Raw genomic sequence first — 16,938 nt, forward strand, 5'->3', positions numbered from 1 at the left:
TGGTGGGGGGGGGGGGGGGATATTTTTCGCAGCTGTGCATGATGCGTATAATAATTCACCGATCGCACAGGTAATGGTGATGCATTACTGGCCATATGTCCCTGCAACTGGACGCATGCACGTATAGTTGCAAAGTATTATATATACATATATATATGTATAAAAGTTGTATGTGTATCGCTTCTCACCAAGTTTTCGTTTAACCCTTAACGTGGCCCGAGGGTGCCGACTAGTTTCCTGTGGAGCCGCCCCTGATAAATTGACAATCCTTACCGCGAAAGTCCAACAGCTCTGGGCACTCTCGGTAGTGCTGGTAGTCACGTCACGCAAAATGCACTCACCTGCAACCAAGAGGAATAATAATTAGCATGCGAAAACGATCAGAAAACGATCAATGGGAGACTCAATGGTTCCCGCAAGTGAAATCAGCCAAACATCGCATTCTGCCTGTTTTGCCTATCTGTTCAGACATTGGGAGTACAGGAACAAGACGATAATTACGAATTTCATGAGAGTAGAGTTGAAGATGGAAAAAAATGACATAAAGGGATAAGGTTAAGCGTGCAACTGAAGAAGCACAATTACCGGACGCCTAGACGGAATGATTAGGGGTAATAAGAAATATTCACACGATACGTATATACTACACTGACAGAAACGAGATAAAGTTGTACAATTTTTGCACCCGACATGCAAACAGCTTTCCCTCAGCCAGTCTGGCGGTTGGGTGCCATAGAAAATCTAGGCCGATTCACAGGCGTCCTAGTCCGTTCCTATATGTACGTATTACGTAAAAGTTCGGCGTATGCGCTCCTCCTCGTGCACCGAGGCCAGTTCAATTCCGCGTGAAAACGCTTTCAGGAGTTGCCGTACGGCAGTTCCGTATGGGTGTGAAGATCTGAGGATGTATAAACGTATACAGACGCGAGATGACTGAGTCGTGGTGGTTCGGGACCTCTGGAAATTCGTGGATGCTCCCGTGGGACACGTGTGCGTTTTCGAAGGTGCGTATGGTGTTTACGTGCGTGGGTATTTGAACCCTCTACTCTGTCATAAACTGCAAGTATAGTGGCGGCGGATCATATAGCTAGTTGAAGGATAAAAAGGGAAGAGGGTTAGGCGAAGGTAGATACCAAAGGAGAATGAAGAAAGGATGTCTGAAGGACCGGGAGGAGGAAAGTACGGACCGCACAGCCGTTATCTAAGATTACACTGTCCTCGTAAAAGTGATGCCGGCTGCCTTGAAGGGTGGAACCGGCGAGACAGAAAAAACTTTTTACCTAGAGAATCTTTTTCAGGTGGAAAATACCAGGGGGGTTGGTCGACTTGAAATACCGATAAAATTACATAAATTTTCCTAGCTACCTACATCTTGCGTAGACAGACTGATTTTTTTCCCCCGCACGTCCCGTCTCACGAGACATAACGGGTGTCCAAACATCAACCCCCAAGCAATAACATTGTCAAAATAGCTTCTGTCGAATCAATCGATAATATCAAGCTACGCAAACGTATACACAGTACAATCTTCGTAAATAAATTAAACTTATTACCCTGAATCAATATCTCACCCACCGACCCGCAAACCTCACCTGACCCAATTTTCATCAAAATTCTTACAACTTCACAGCATATAACGCAACGGGATGCAATTAGTAGCACTCCATCGGCGTCGCAAAGCGAAGAACGTCACTAGTACTGCACCTAAGATCAAGACGCCAATCGAAATATTATAAAGGCACTTTATACCACTTCGTTATACAGGCTGTTGTCTAACGTAGCGAGAGTGCGTGATGTGGGTGGCTGGATAGAGCATTTACAAACGCTATAAATTAAACGGAATACAAGGTAGGTAAATTCGATTTATGGTTGGCAATAAATATTAGCCGGGAGACACGTTTCAATTACTCGCCACGATGAATTTCACTGGAGGCTGACCGACTGCCGCTTTGTCTACTCGCGGGCCGATCAACCACTGACGTACGGTAATTGCCCTGTACAGAGAGTAAGAGGGGGAGAGGGGGTGGAGAGGGGCATGAAGTAATAGAAGAAAAGGAGAAATACCGATTACCTTACTATCGAGACCATTCTGTCTATTTCACCCGATAGGAGGATCTTCCCTGTGAGCTAACCTTGGGATTAACGCCCCGCTGGGAAATTGCGTTCGTAAAGTCGCTCACTCGTAGTTTTCCTATCTCTTATATATATATATATATATATATATATATATATATATATATTTTATATCAACCAATGGATTACTACCATGCAGTATGCTTGTTACGTATTACGTGACTACGCGATCTATCCCCTCCTTGTTAATTCGTAAAACTTCGCTGATGTTTCAGTAAACTAATTGAGTGAATAAGACACCGAGTATATATAGATATACATTCAATAGCCATATAGTACACATATAACCTACATACACGAAGCTAAAGTGGCGAAGGTTGAAGTCGTCCTACTAGTAATATAAGGTGATAGATAATAGTAAGACGTTGCATATGCAGCTGCAGCCGCAAATGAAACCGGTCGGTTAACGTAAATCGATTTTCATTTCTTTTTTTGCAAAATACAAGCTTTGCCATCGCAATCGAGAAAAACCTTAATGCATATGTGCGAAATGATTAGTCTCTCAGGGGTGCTCAACTTCATATGGAATTGGGTCTACGGTGAATCGCGGAACTGGACTACTGGTTCTGATTGGACTGCAGCTGCATCCATTTTTGGGTACAGAATCAAGTATGCTATTTCATGCATGTGATTCCTTTTGAGGTAAACTACAAAGCCGCAGGGCCACGCGGGAGAATAAAGATATCAAAGTTGACTCTTCCTAATCTTTTCTCAACATCTAGGCCTTGGCCGGCGGAGGATCCAAAGAAACGTATGAATGCATCTTGATTACACACGGTGGCACTGATAAATAGTATGAATGGGTACAGCGTTTTCAACTATGGTTGTACTATGGATTTATACAGGTAAAGGATACGAATTTGCTTTGCAATATATGTTCGCGTTAACAAGACTTAATGCAAATATATGTTTGACGTAGTGGATACGTGTCACCAAATATCCATATGTATCTATTGTACAAGTATATCTGTAGCTATGACAAGTAACTGCATATATCTCGGTAACATGCTGGGCGTAAGATCAAACAATTCCGGCCGGACAGCCATGCGCTATTATATACACAGTCAGTAGCCAGCAGACGAATAATCAGAATCGAAGACAAACTTGAATACTAAGTAATCGATATTACGAAGAGTCGAGCCACTGAAAGAAAAATAAATACTGTTGGGAAAAATTGATAAATTTTTTTTCTTCGGGTATATATATATATATATATATGTATATTGGTGGATAATTGTACCGTGATATTGCAGTCGCTGATAATACCCAAGAAAATTGATAGGTCAATCGAGAGATTAGCGTTTCATTATCAACGCACGAGATCGGTAATACGAATCACGGTAGCTAAAGCGTGTTTGATGTATACGAATATTTATCAAATTTCTCCCGATTACTATCTCAAAGTGGCAGCCCCGTTTGTTCTCTGACGCTTGAGAAATGTCGCGCATCTATAATGCTCTATTGAATTAACCATTGGCTTTTGGATACACCAGAGATGCACAGAGTCTCTCAACCTCAAAGATACACCAAAAAATTTTGTAAATTTTTTTCGAAATTTTTCAAAATTTTACAGATCGGTATAAATGATTTTGATTCATCTCGACTCGTAAATTTCTATATGAATCCCCGTGATAAGGAAAATGGATCAAGATCGAATACCGATGAAATCCACTCGAGAGGAAGCTGCAAAGTGAATAGCTTTTTTCTAATCAGTTTTTAAGCTTACTGGAAAATTCAAAGGATTCAAAAATTGGGTTGATTTCATCGAGTACGTCATATATCGATCTACAGTACAACCACGAATTATTACATTGATCGGGGTATATACTTTGAACTTGATTGAATGGCAGTTAAAGGTCAAATGCTTGTACGCTGTATTCATTTCGCTTCAGGTTCGTTATGGTGGTACGGCACACTCAAAACTCTCGGTTCGAGTGGCTAAAGTTAATTATAGGTATTGACGAGGTATTGATACCAATCGATATAATTCAACGGCGGCCAGCAACCTGCGTCAATGAGAATACACGCGAAGCTATCTATCCATCTATTAATACGTCACTCTTGTAATAATCATACGCATCATTAGTATACGTGGTTTTACATACCCGAATAATATGAGTAATTGCATCGATTCTTACAATTAGTGACCATTACAATATGTTAACAATGCCAAGCAACGTGATTAGCGCTGAATGAGGATAATCACAGTGATAGTTAATCGATTTTGAATAGCCGATAATATATGATAAACCGGAAGGTGGGGGTAAGAGGGGATCGATCATAGTTATCTTTTGTGGAGCCGCTTTAAAATTTTGGCGGTGGTATTTATCGAAGACGTGAAATTTTCCGAGCTCTTCGTGAAACAAGTCGATTAATAATCGAATATTACTAGCGGCATCGAAGAAATTAAAAAGCGCCTCGTTCACGTGATACGGCAAGTCCGGCGTTACGAGTAATCATAATAAACATGTCCGTTTCTCAAACGACAATAATAAATGTTCACGCCGCGAATGCCGTATAGTCGCCCTAAATCACAGAAACGATGTATCACGCGTCTGGCGTCTCCATCGCGTTCGCGACTGTATAAATGTAATTTTGCGAGCAAATGGGATGCCTGCAAGTTATTCAATGCTGCCGTCAAGACGCTCGACCTACCCCTAACTACCATTAAAGGTAGATATTACCAACAATATACATATAATACACGGTCGTATTGCGTGTAAGAATACGTGCACGCGCGTGAGTTCAATTTGGCATCGCAAATTCTTCGGCCTCAGAATGTATCTCGGGGAGGCGCAGGTGTAAAAGCACGTTCAGCTTATAATGCATATAAGAAGCAACGTACGTCGTCAATCATATCTTAAAGTTAAATCGCTCAAAGTAATTACGACCAACGGATACTAGTCTTTGAAAAAATACCCGCGTACCTCGAGTCATACGTGCGCGTACGTACAGACGTAATGACTGCAAGTGGAAGTGAAATCGAAGAAAAATTAGCGTTTTAAAAAGAACGAAAAAGTCATTTTAATAAACGGATACCGCAGTCTCTAATAACACACGTGCGTATCGTGAATCGTACGTGCGGGCACGCATACCCATACTGACTGCAGGTGGAACGAAGAAAGAAGAAATTTTGGTGATAAAAAAAAGGAAAAAAAAACACGTCACCGTAAGATCTTAAAAATGTCAACCACGTCCAGACGCCGTTTTTCCATGAGATCCACACTTTAATTGCACGAGACGGTATGGAGTCGATCAATAAAGAGGATCGTGTCAAGGAATCAGAGTTGCCAACCGACTAACGGGCTTGTCCGCCCTCCGAGACTTTGAAACAAGTAGGCCTAGAAGAAGACCCAAGTGCCCCTTCTTGCTCATTCAGAGTCCAGGCAAACACGGAGCTAATGAACTGTTAAACGAGCCTACGGTTTAAGGGACTGCCTCTTTTATATAGCCAACGCATGGTTAAAGAAGGTAGCAGCAAAAGGTGGATGACTTGGCTGAGGGAGCGAGTGAGTGGCTGACTATACATGTAGATGGCTGGCTTACTGAGTGACTGACTGGTGTTGGCAAGAAACACGACTGAAAAAAAAAAATATTCATTTTAATGAGCTTCATTATCAAATACAGAAGTTGTGCAAAGATTCGAGTCGATCGGATTCGACGAAGATGTAAAGATCGATCAATTGAAAATTAAATGACTCTCGTTTCCGAGACATGTCAATGTAATTATATGCAACTGCAATTATCCGATGATCGTTTTACATGTCGAAGTAAAAATGTTGCCAGAATGCGTTTCTACGTCGTGTCGTAGCTACGTAAATTTCTTGACAATCTCAAAATCGTTTTGTAATATTCTCCATCTGAACGTATATTCAGCGCCCACGAGGTACAGTTGTACTCTGCGTAATGGTAATACGTCAGAATTCTTTTAAGGAAAGAATTTTAATAATTCAAATATAAGTATAGCTATGATAAAAAGTCGATATCTATTAACAAAATAGACCGAGCGTATGGAGTATAGGATTTGAGTAATAGCTCCATCTGGATACGCGGAGACTTCCTATACGGAAAAACTAACGCGATAGTTTTGCTACGAAGGTAGGCCACACAAGTTTACGAAACAAGTGGGAGACGGACATCTTTATTCGTCGCTCCATTCCACCGGTTCTCTCAAAAGCATTTACACGAGGATACCCGCTATTCGATTCTCAAGGCTTTTCCGACGTACCGAAGAGATCAGAGTGAAAAGGTTATAAAAAATTCAGCAGCTTATTTGTATAAAAAGAATCCTGACGTTTATTTCGATTACGATTAATCTCACAAAGACGAATAAGGATCGAGTTACAACTAGAAAAATATAAATGTACATTTATTGCATTATATATAAATATACCTGTACATATTTATATGTTACGTACATTATACTTTATACATAAAAACAGTTCCGTACACGTAGTCAGCTTACCTTTAATCTTAAATCCATAATCTTAAACCCCGCGGAAAACTGCGCGCGACCAGGAAAATGCTAGGGGAGCAAGTCGAAGACGGGTTTTAATGGAGGTTACTGCCCCCATCTGCCTTTTAACACCTCCTCCTACTCTCCAGACCCTTTTACCACCTTCTTCGCCTTCTCTACTTTATTCAGAATCAGTCCCCCACCCTCTCCGCCTTATCCCACCCTCTTTCTCCCTGACCTCATCCTGTCCGTAAGTTGGACAGTTTTTTAATATTCATCGGGTCGTCGACTTTATCGGGATCACGAAAGAGTCTTGTCATTTTTTTTCTTTTTTTTTTAATACGTATACACGTATAGATAGATAGATACATATAAATGGTCGTCCTTACCGAAGGAATAATTTCTTTAAGTCTCACATGTTGGACGACTCCTAGGGATCCTTGTACGTCTACGCGTGGACGCTGACAACGAAATCTCGTGAGAAGGAATTTCCTATACGAATTAACCGGGTCAGTGATGGTAATCGTGGAATTTCATATTGGAAGGATTATATATGCGGAAGGATTAACCCTTTACTGCGCCGTTGCACAATTACGTATGCAAGATATAAATACGGATTTATGACTTCGAGATAATAACTATAGAAGGTATATTTAATTGTATTATTTCACATTGGTTGTACACCGGCGGAATTCTTTATTCCGCTAATGCAAAATTCTTATTCTGGCTCTGTCGTATAACGAGGTTATATTAAATTTGCGATCCCTCTTTCTCCTGCAGAAATACACTGTAACCTTTTCTTGTACCTCCTGACCTCTCAACTTTGCAAGTACTCCTCGAGACTCCCGAGAGCTATAATCGCGACTTGCGTATGAACTAGTGCGAGTGAGACAAGCTGCAAGTACGCGTGCCGAGATAAATTGGAGGATGCGAGGTGGAAGTCAAAAGAAAGAGACGTTTTTCGAAAAAGAGAAGAAAAATCGATATATTTTGTCCTACGTTAAATTGACTAATCGATTAAGCCAACTTTTAATGAATACTGTGCGTTATCCTAAGGAATCATGGTAGTGCAAAATTTACCAAAAATTTTTTTTTTTTTCAGTAGGGCAGCCGGGTGCATTTTTCTATTAAGAGAAAAAAAAACTCTCACCGAAGCTTAGCCAGTGCAAGGGCTGTAGTCGTACAGACTGGCATATTGTCGGTATAACTATATATACAGGTGAAGTAACATATACGATGTCCATAAAGATAGATATGAACTCTACGACCACTATGGTTGATCTTCGATCGGCCGTAATCCTAAAATCTGGGATAATCCAGTGGGCATCCAACCTTTTATCTTTTCTCACTGTCGCCTTTACGTCGACCGAACGACTGTCTTATCTTTACAGTTTTTACCCTCGTGTTCCATAATGATCTCTATCAATCTGGACTACAAAAATCTGACTAAATAAAATCGTAATCCAATCTCTGACCAAAGGCAGATTTGTCATCGGAATCTATGACCCACGTAGATATTCGATTAATACCAGACTGACGTGCAGCTAGCGAATTATTGAAATCCGAATAAAAGGATTTTCGTTGGCAGCGAAGAGGACTGAAAAAATTTTATTAAAATTCTTCATTAATATAATCCACTTGTAATCAGCCCGCTTTGAGTGGCTCGTCAGTATCAATCTGACGGGCAAGCCAATTTCTATAAAGTAATATCGATCCTCGCTCAACTTGGTAGCAATCAACGAACTGGGCTGAGATAATAGCGAATCGAGTAATCTTCATGGAGCGAAGCCAACGATATTTCCAGTTGGTACAATTTTACAAATTATTTTAATCGATAAGTCCTAAATACAACGAGGCTTTTATATACAATAATTATATTATTTCGATAATCATATACTTATTTATTATTCCATTTTATTCGATCGACGTAACCCCATTCCCTTTATGAATTTACAAAACTTTAATTAACACTGAAAGATTCGATCCACCTGTCAATATTCAATAGGCACGTACCTATATTCTCTCTCGTGAAGAAATTATACAATTTATATTTGTATATCAAGAAAACCTTCAATCGTACGTATAATGGCTTAATAATTTTAAGAAAATCCTAGACCTTTAAAACGACTAGCAAGTAATTTACCTTGACGAAACTACGACCTTCGTTAAGCTATGACGACGTGGACGCCTCGTAACGAGTATACGTAAATTAATTGTCCTTTCCATCGACCCAGGTGAGTCTCTAATTACTCAAAGACGCTTAATATTATGGTGAACGATGAACGAGCCGGGTAGAGAAGTTTGACGTTTTCGTTATAGCCCTAGCAACACGTGAAAGAATGAAAAGTCTCGGTCGATTCTCTCGACGTTATTATTATATGTATACAGCTCATGGCACCCGACTGAGAACAAAATTTTATATATGCAACGTCCAATTATCGTACTCTCATACAACGTAGAATAAGCATGACAACCATTGTACCATACATGGATACAATGTACATTGATCCATTGATACTTTGACATACGTATCTCCTATTGAAAATGTAACGAAAATCTGTCAATAGAATCGAGTCGTGTTATCCACGAGTTGGATGTCAACGGAAGAGGAAAGGCACGCCGATAAGGCTTTTCCAGAGGTATTCGTCACTGTCAAGTGACTCCAATATTTTTATCAACTTAATAGACATTCGCTACTTTATCAGTAATGAACACACGTGCCTATACCATATTTTTAGCCGGCCCGGACGACGAATACTATAAAAGGAAATAAAAGTATGTGAAAGTAACGTCGCGCGTGTCGAGCCCACGTAAATTCGAATATAGTACAAAAAAAACAACTGATTTTCCAATGTAAAAATAATGAAGGAAAATCTTGAAACTCAATTTTTTCCCTATAAACCTATAAAGGCTCGAAGAATTCTAAATGGGAGTCAGTTTAAAGTAATTTTTAGCGTATCACCATAATTTTACAAAGTCCGATATCTCCCACCTGTACATCCGTACCCAAAAATTTCTCATCGGTGCTTAAACTTTTTGGTAGCCTCGTTCGAGCGGAGCTACGGACGGTCACAATCTTAAGCCGCTAAAGAGGCTTACGATGATTGACAGCTATGTGAGCTGCAGCACTGCCAAGACTGTTGGATTGACGGTTTACATGGCCGTCCTCACATATTAGCTCGCTTGCTTTTTTTAACCTTCCCTTTTAAGGTACCTCACATCTATTTCTTCACGCGTATTCCCTGAGCGACGACCAAGATCCGGCATAGTGTCACGCGCTTTCCATCCGCTTATCGACCATGAATCTTGCTGGAGTAGATAGTAGATGAACATACTTTAAATCGTAGATTCATCTGGTCAGGTAAACTGCTTCAAAAGAAAAAAAAAAAAAAAAGAAAAAAAAATGTATTCATAATAATCATGGTTTTAATCGTTCCCAGTATAAAATTGTTCACCATAATCATCGAGGCACTCGCGTCATTCCAATGCAACGAAAAAATGGCCCAGTGACGCACCTATGTGAACCTGGCACCCGACTGAAAAATATTTTAATTTTCAAAACGAGATTCGATTGTACGATGTATGAATAGGGTTGAAGTAACACGAAGATTTAATCATAGGAATGCCCTCCACTCCCTTTCCATAGTTTCACCATCCTGCTCTCCCCTCCCTTTCTGGTTTGGCAGCACCCCGAACCGTCCTGAACCGTACCGAACCACCCCCTGAGTTATAATAATTGTGGAACACGCCAACGGCAGAATTCACAATGCAAGAAGCGGCCGCGTATTGTTACTCTAATTACAAGCCACGAGTTACGTTACGTTACAGCATTGCGGAACGAGAGGATGCCTGCGAAACTCTACTGGTACGTGTGCCGTTACTCTGCACGAGGAAAACGTGAAACGAGTAAAAATAGTTCGGGGGAACTTTGCTCACTATATTTCTTTGTACACTGTACCATTTCCTGTGCCGTGTATCGTCCGGGCTAGAGGTTTCTGATTTTTATGAAAAATCGCAGAGTTCGCGATAGCGTGACGTGCGGATACGCTATTTAGGACGGTAAGCGTCGGAGAGATCGATCGCGCGAGAACGTTTCCATGAAAAAAATTTATCGGATGATAGAAGATTCATGTAACCTATGAAAGAAGTCTTGAATAAAAAATAAAATTAAAAATAAACTGGGGCCAGTGAAATTTTTCGTGGTGACTCTTACTCGTACTTTTTCTTTTTCATCGTATAACCGAACTATGTACAAAGTTCCGGCGAGTTGGTTGACGCGCGCCTCTGCGAAAAATCACGTTTTGCTCGACCACTGTATCAAACTGATAATAACTGCGATTGGACAATGGTCACAGCGCGGTCGAACGGGAAGTGTGAAAAAGAACGGTACCTACGCTCGTTATTCTGCCGTTTTTAAACGCAAGGGGGAAACAGAGCGTACACGGTGGCTATTATGTCACGCTGAAAGAAAAATCGAACAGATTTATTCCTCGTTTTCAACAAGCACTGCCACGTAATTCAATGGACGTAATTATTATTTGATGCTGCTCTCTGTGACAGAGTTCGACAATTATCATCCAGGAGTTCAACGTACCTTTTCTTCCTCGCAGGCCGTCCAAGCGTTTCAAGCCCAGGCGAGTTTCTATATGTGTGTCTCTGTCAAACTACAGCGGTCGTGAGGACGGTTATGAAATTCAATAAATTAAACGTTATATTGGCACGCATGCATGGAAATCATATGTATATTTTCAAAAGAAATTCCTTGACATTATAGTAGCCGTTATGACCCTGCGAAAAAGGAACAAAATCATTTACTACTGTTAAATATTTTCCTAAACCTAAAAATTGCTCTGAAATATATATATACATATATGTGTGCGCGTATGCCATTTCTCTGAATATCTTTTCTAATTAATTGAATAATCTACTAATAAACAATTAAATTATTTACCTACTCCAAGCCACGAGATAAAGTTCAGTCCATACGAGCATCGGTGGTTCAGTGGTAGAATGCTCGCCTGCCACGCGGGCGACCCGGGTTCGATTCCCGGCCGATGCAATAAATTTTTTCTTTATTTAATCATATAAAATTCTTATGTAAAGAAAAACTATAGACATGCTCCATTCGTGTAAGTACACGACATCTCGATAAAATGGTGCGATAGCATTGTAAAGCTTTTTGATATACAAATCCCATTGTACGACCCATCGTATCGATGTGTTCGAGGATTTTCTAGATACATCTTCAAGTTTATACACTGTGAATCTACGTATACGTTTTTGTAAAGACGTCGAAGAAATCCTTTTTTATCGGGACAATACTAAAGCTGTTAACATCGATCCCATGATCGAATCTACACACGTGTTTGCATATATCGTGCATACATGTGAACTCGCACGTTTATTCATCTTGGAGTTCCTCCACACGAATCAGATACACGCAGAATCATGCATGTCCATATACCATCAGCATCACACATGCCCACGTGGACTATAGTCAAAATGAGTATACGTGGCATAGTCATATATATGCATATATATACACTCGTGTGAGAGCATGAACGCCGGTTGCGGCAAGGGATTAGCATAACCCATGTCCACGCGAGGAACGTACATGCATGGATACACGTTGCGCAGCAGAAAGATCCGAACGAGCGGCGTCATTGTTGCCCACAAGCCATCGTTTTAGCGTAACATAGTTTGTCGCGCCGTAATCGCCAAAAGAATTCCCCCATAGGATTTTTTTATTGCTTATATTCGTGTATACGAAATATCCGATCTTCGACGAAAAAATGTTCCCATAATGCAATTTTTCATTTTTCAAATATTTTTAAAATGACAGGCATATCTACTTGAATAATTATTATGATAAATATAAACATTTTTGAAAACCTAATTAAAGAAAACTTTGTATCTATTATATGTATAGGCAATACGAACAATTATCGTGGAGCATATATAGTATATATATGTATGTATATCGTCGCTATAATTAGTGATGAATTATACTTAAGTCTGTAATTAGCCGCGTACGAGTTTGCCAATCTCTCTGGACTATCATAGCCTCTCACAACATAGGTACAATTCCAGAATTTGAAATTGCGCGAAACAGAGAAACCTGAGACTGGTTTAATCGGACAAGAGTTCCCTCTTAACACGCACCGTACACTCGGCTAAGCGCTTGCAGGTTGAATTCACGAAACTTTAGCATCTCGCTGCTTTGGACTTTCCATTAATTAGACCGACAAGCTCTCTTCCGAAATATCATCGTTTACGTGTTAACGAACAATGTATTAATGAGATGCTGATTTCGCTAGATTACGTACACGCAAACAAAGTTTAACGTTAATAACATCATGACTTGACTAAAAAAAAAATTTTTTTTCTCACGTATCAACGACATTGAATTTTTGCAAATTTACACATTATAATCTACCACGCGTCGAATTATCAAAAATTCAGTTTTATACCCAAAAACGCAGATTTTCCGGTTAATCATTTTTTGCCGTGTACATACAGCAAATACTATCTCCCTTTTCTTACGACCAAATGTTCTTACGACTTTTCAGAAATTACCTCGCACTAATGAAAACAGCTTATACCTCATTAACGATTGCCAATCTTTGGCCAAGCTTCTAGGGCTGCGACGGTAACTCGAACCAGCCGGGACTTTCCAGCGTGATTAGATGCTTAGCGGCGGTACTGGTAAGCGACGTGAGCAATAACCTATTGGCAGTAAAAGTGGTTGCACGCGTTAACGAGCTACGAACGATTTAACGAGGTGGCTAACATAAGATTGTATCGAGAACGGAACGGACTTATCGTCGAAGCTAAATGGCGAGAAGTGCAAATTAAATCGATTATGCCGCATGAGGAGGACATGCGAGAATTTATACGCTAGATGGTGAAACCAATATTGCTCAATTATACGTATCGGGTATATACATACATGTCTCGTGTACAGATACGATCGGGTAATACGAATTCACGTTTTTGGGAAAATTTACGAGTAGTCCGTGACAGGGTGCGCGTCCACGTGACATCCGTGACATAAAAGTTGATGTTTACGAGGCCAATTGAAATAACGGCAATGGTTGTCAAAATTTCACTCCGCGTCATATAAGTTCGTACACGCGAACACGTTCGACGAAAAGCATATACGCACTGTTAATTGCTTATCCGTCCTATGGATTCTGGCCAATGAATTTATACGTGAATGGTTCGTTCGCAAAGGTTATTTCGAGAATCCAAGTTTGTCTATGCCTTACCGTACAGGCTGTAAGGCGTACGCGTGATCGGTGGCGCACATTTAATTAGTCCCTTGACGAGGCCGTGTTCGCCGCTGAAAGCGTTGCATAACTTCGACACGCGTAACAAGACCGTGCAGTAAATGGTAAGTAGCGGTTGGCTTTGTGAACTATCAGTATACCGATAGGCTAATACAGTTCCTCGTAAATTCTAGCTCGTACCTGCCGTCGAGCAGGCCGCTTCGGAGACTAACCGCACGAGTCTGAATATGATTAACTGATGAAAATATATACGAGTCATATACAGATATACAGTGAATATTTTTCGAAAGCAGGTAGCCGACCATTAAATTTTCATGATACTTTGTGGAGCGAGCTTTTTTTATCTATTTCTTTTTTTCACGGCACAGAAACCTTCCAGTCCGAGCTCGTATGTTAAATACGTCAATTCGAATACGTATACGAGAGTGGACTGTTTCTATGCGAGTGAGTCGAGGATTAGGACGCTGCGAATTTGGAGCTTTAAAGATTAGGAGATTTCGCCGACTTGGCATAAGCTGCAGCAGGGTGTAAAAGTGCTCGTGGTGTATTCCCAAGACTGGTAGAAATGGCGCTACGGAGACAGCGACCGGTAGAGGGAAGAAGGAGAAAAGGACAAGCGGGAATGCTTTGGAAAAATCCGCTCTGCTGTTTCGCGCGATAATCTTCTTAAGGGAGGTCGTGCCTACGGTTGATTCAATTACCCCTTGCCAAAGGTTTCACCCCGGTCTCGCGTGACCCTCCGTAAAAGTTTCTCCGCCCGTTACTCCTTCCTTTCTCTCTCGAGCTGCGTCCTCCTCCTCTCGGTGACTCCGAGAGATCCCGCCGATCTCCGCATTACTACCGGCCGGCTTGCGATGATCCTTCCCGGTTACTCTGGAGATTTATCATAATTTTACGACGAGGTCGCAAAGGTAGGTGGGAAAGGCTGGAAGGTGGGAGGGTTGAAAGGTGAGTACAGAGGTAAGCATAGCGTGGAGGCGGAGGAGGCAGGTATATATTGGACGGGTGATAAATCAGTGGATGCCTGCTATGGGAATGGGAATTGTGTCCCTTAGTCCGCCGCGGGCGACGTCCTTATCCTCCTACTCCTACGGAAGCCACCTGGCGCAAACAGTGAAACTGTTTTCTCAACCGCAACCTTCCATCAATCAGTGTCCGACAATTAATTTGGCGCAAAACATTATTAAGCGGCAGTGGTGGGGTCCGGTCTCTACTCGACTTCCATGATGGAGGACGTAACGGTGACGTCTCTGCTCGTGTCCTAATGCGTCTCTGCGTATCTCGGCGAACAGTAATGTAACGGAATGTTTAAATAAAAGCAAGACCTTCTCCGTACCCAACTCATTTGAAAAAGTACCAACCTACACGAGGCGAGTATAATGAAACGTCAATTCTGAGCGTCGACCGTGAGGTGGCTTCTTTTATTAAATATGCCACAAGAGACGAGAAATGAGGACTGAAATCGAGAGGCGCTCGAGAGTACCAAATTTCTCAAGTATACTGTATACAGGTATCTTCATCTTCAAGCCATCTCCAGCTTGGATGAAACGTTACCAGCTTTTGAAAAGGGGTAAGTGGATTTTGAGACGAAGATCCAAAGGGGATGGTGATACTTTCCAGTGCGTTGCCAAAGTGTCTAAGCTCGCTGTCTAAGCGAGTTTTAAGGAGGGGTATGGCTGGCAATTGTTTTCAACGATTATTTCATTCCACAAATAAGGACATTAGAAGCAGACGGCAAGTCGAGTTAAGCTGGTACTAATCACCGGTTTACGTACGTTCCTCTCCAGTGGCGTCAGCTTGCCTCTTCCATTTGCATGTTTATGGCTGGACCATTCGGCAACCCGCCACTGGTTGGTTAGCCGCTCCGGCGAATGTCGCCTATTGCGTTTCGCAGTTAACTCGCGCTCAATCAGCGAGAGATAACTGTATTGCCACTGTAACGAGCCTAACGAGAATCCGAGAGATTAAAGTCCAGGGTCGACTCCACCGCTTTCTGCACGAGGTCCCGGGTGCCATCGTGTTCGTTAAGTCTGCCGAGTCTCTCGCCTTGTATTTGACCGTGGTCTTTCTCAAAACGCATTATCCTTCCCCATCCGTCTACGGAAAGCAGGCTAGCAGGGTGATGCTTCTGTCGGACGTGATGAGCTCGAAGCCCAGAACTCCCCATAGGACCCCTATAGACAGCTTCTAGGAAGGCCAAACGAAAGTCGGAAGCAACGATCCTGACTACGGATCCATGCTTCGGGTAAGGATTACTATAGGCGTCCCTTTATGGCACACGAAGTACCTCTGGAGACGGCCTCCTTCGTGAGTGCTAACCCTTGCGTCGTGTTTTACGCTTTTAGGTGGAAGCCACGTAGTTGAAAGTCTTATGTTCGAATGAAAGAGGATACTGATAGAAGAAATATAAGACGGGACAAAGAGAGCATCAGGAATATATAAACAACATATATAGTGCATAGACATCTCAACATTTCGATGACGCTTGATGACTGGACTACCGTTTCAGTGAAACGGACTTTGGTAATCTTTCGAATGACGAAAGACAGAGAAACAAGGAACGAGGAAGAAAATATAATTGTACAATCGGCATCGGGAAATCTGTTGGAAAAACGGAGATGAACGACAATATAAAGGGGATAAGATTTATTACGGTGAGGTTGCAGGATAGCGAAAATTACTTGGTAATCAAGTAGCAGATTTAACAAGTATAAAGGATGAGATAGGATAGACCGGGAAGAGCGGGACGGTAGAGTCGAATCAAGAGGATGGAGGAAAGGATCCGTTTCAGAGGCTGGAGTTGTTGAAATGGGAAAGGAGAGGAAGAGTCACACTTCCTTATTTCGTTCGGTTTCTTTTATTGCACCGGTGAATGGGCCGGGATGATGAGTTTTCTTTTATTTGTTCTCATCCAATAAGTGGAAGACACATACAATACCGTTGATGCCTGCATTTCGTTTTGTCAACCGACATAACAATACTCCACGGAGACTCGTACGTACTTCCTTTAGCTCACTCTCGGTGGCTGTGTGCTACAAGTACGAGCCCCCCCCCCCCTCC

At 41.6% G+C, this 16,938-nt stretch overlaps 1 protein-coding gene and 1 non-coding gene across 4 annotated transcripts in view; one reads left to right on the top strand and one right to left on the bottom strand.

Annotated features, from left to right (window-relative positions):
- The window catches only part of LOC107270177 (mannosyl-oligosaccharide 1,2-alpha-mannosidase IB), a 96,587-nt gene that overhangs the window by 54,483 nt on the left and 25,166 nt on the right, over positions 1-16,938 (bottom strand). Inside the window, exons 3-4 of one of the 3 annotated variants that reach the window (XM_025087608.1) lie at positions 5,680-5,712; positions 303-341 (exon numbers count right to left, since the gene is read on the bottom strand). The exons of the other annotated variants lie outside the window; for them this stretch is intronic. Coding sequence (XP_024943376.1) covers positions 318-341; positions 5,680-5,712 — 57 coding nt within the window. The 3' untranslated portion in view covers positions 303-317. Of the gene's footprint in view, positions 1-302; positions 342-5,679; positions 5,713-16,938 lie in introns of those variants that run through there. 3 annotated transcript variants of the gene reach the window in all.
- Trnag-gcc lies at positions 11,578-11,648 on the top strand. The gene has a single exon. It is a non-coding gene; the product is annotated as a tRNA-Gly (tRNA).

The sequence above is a fragment of the Cephus cinctus genome, unplaced genomic scaffold (assembly GCF_000341935.2).
Source record: "Cephus cinctus unplaced genomic scaffold, Ccin1 Ccin1_scaffold0709, whole genome shotgun sequence".
Lineage (NCBI taxonomy): Eukaryota > Metazoa > Arthropoda > Insecta > Hymenoptera > Cephidae > Cephus > Cephus cinctus.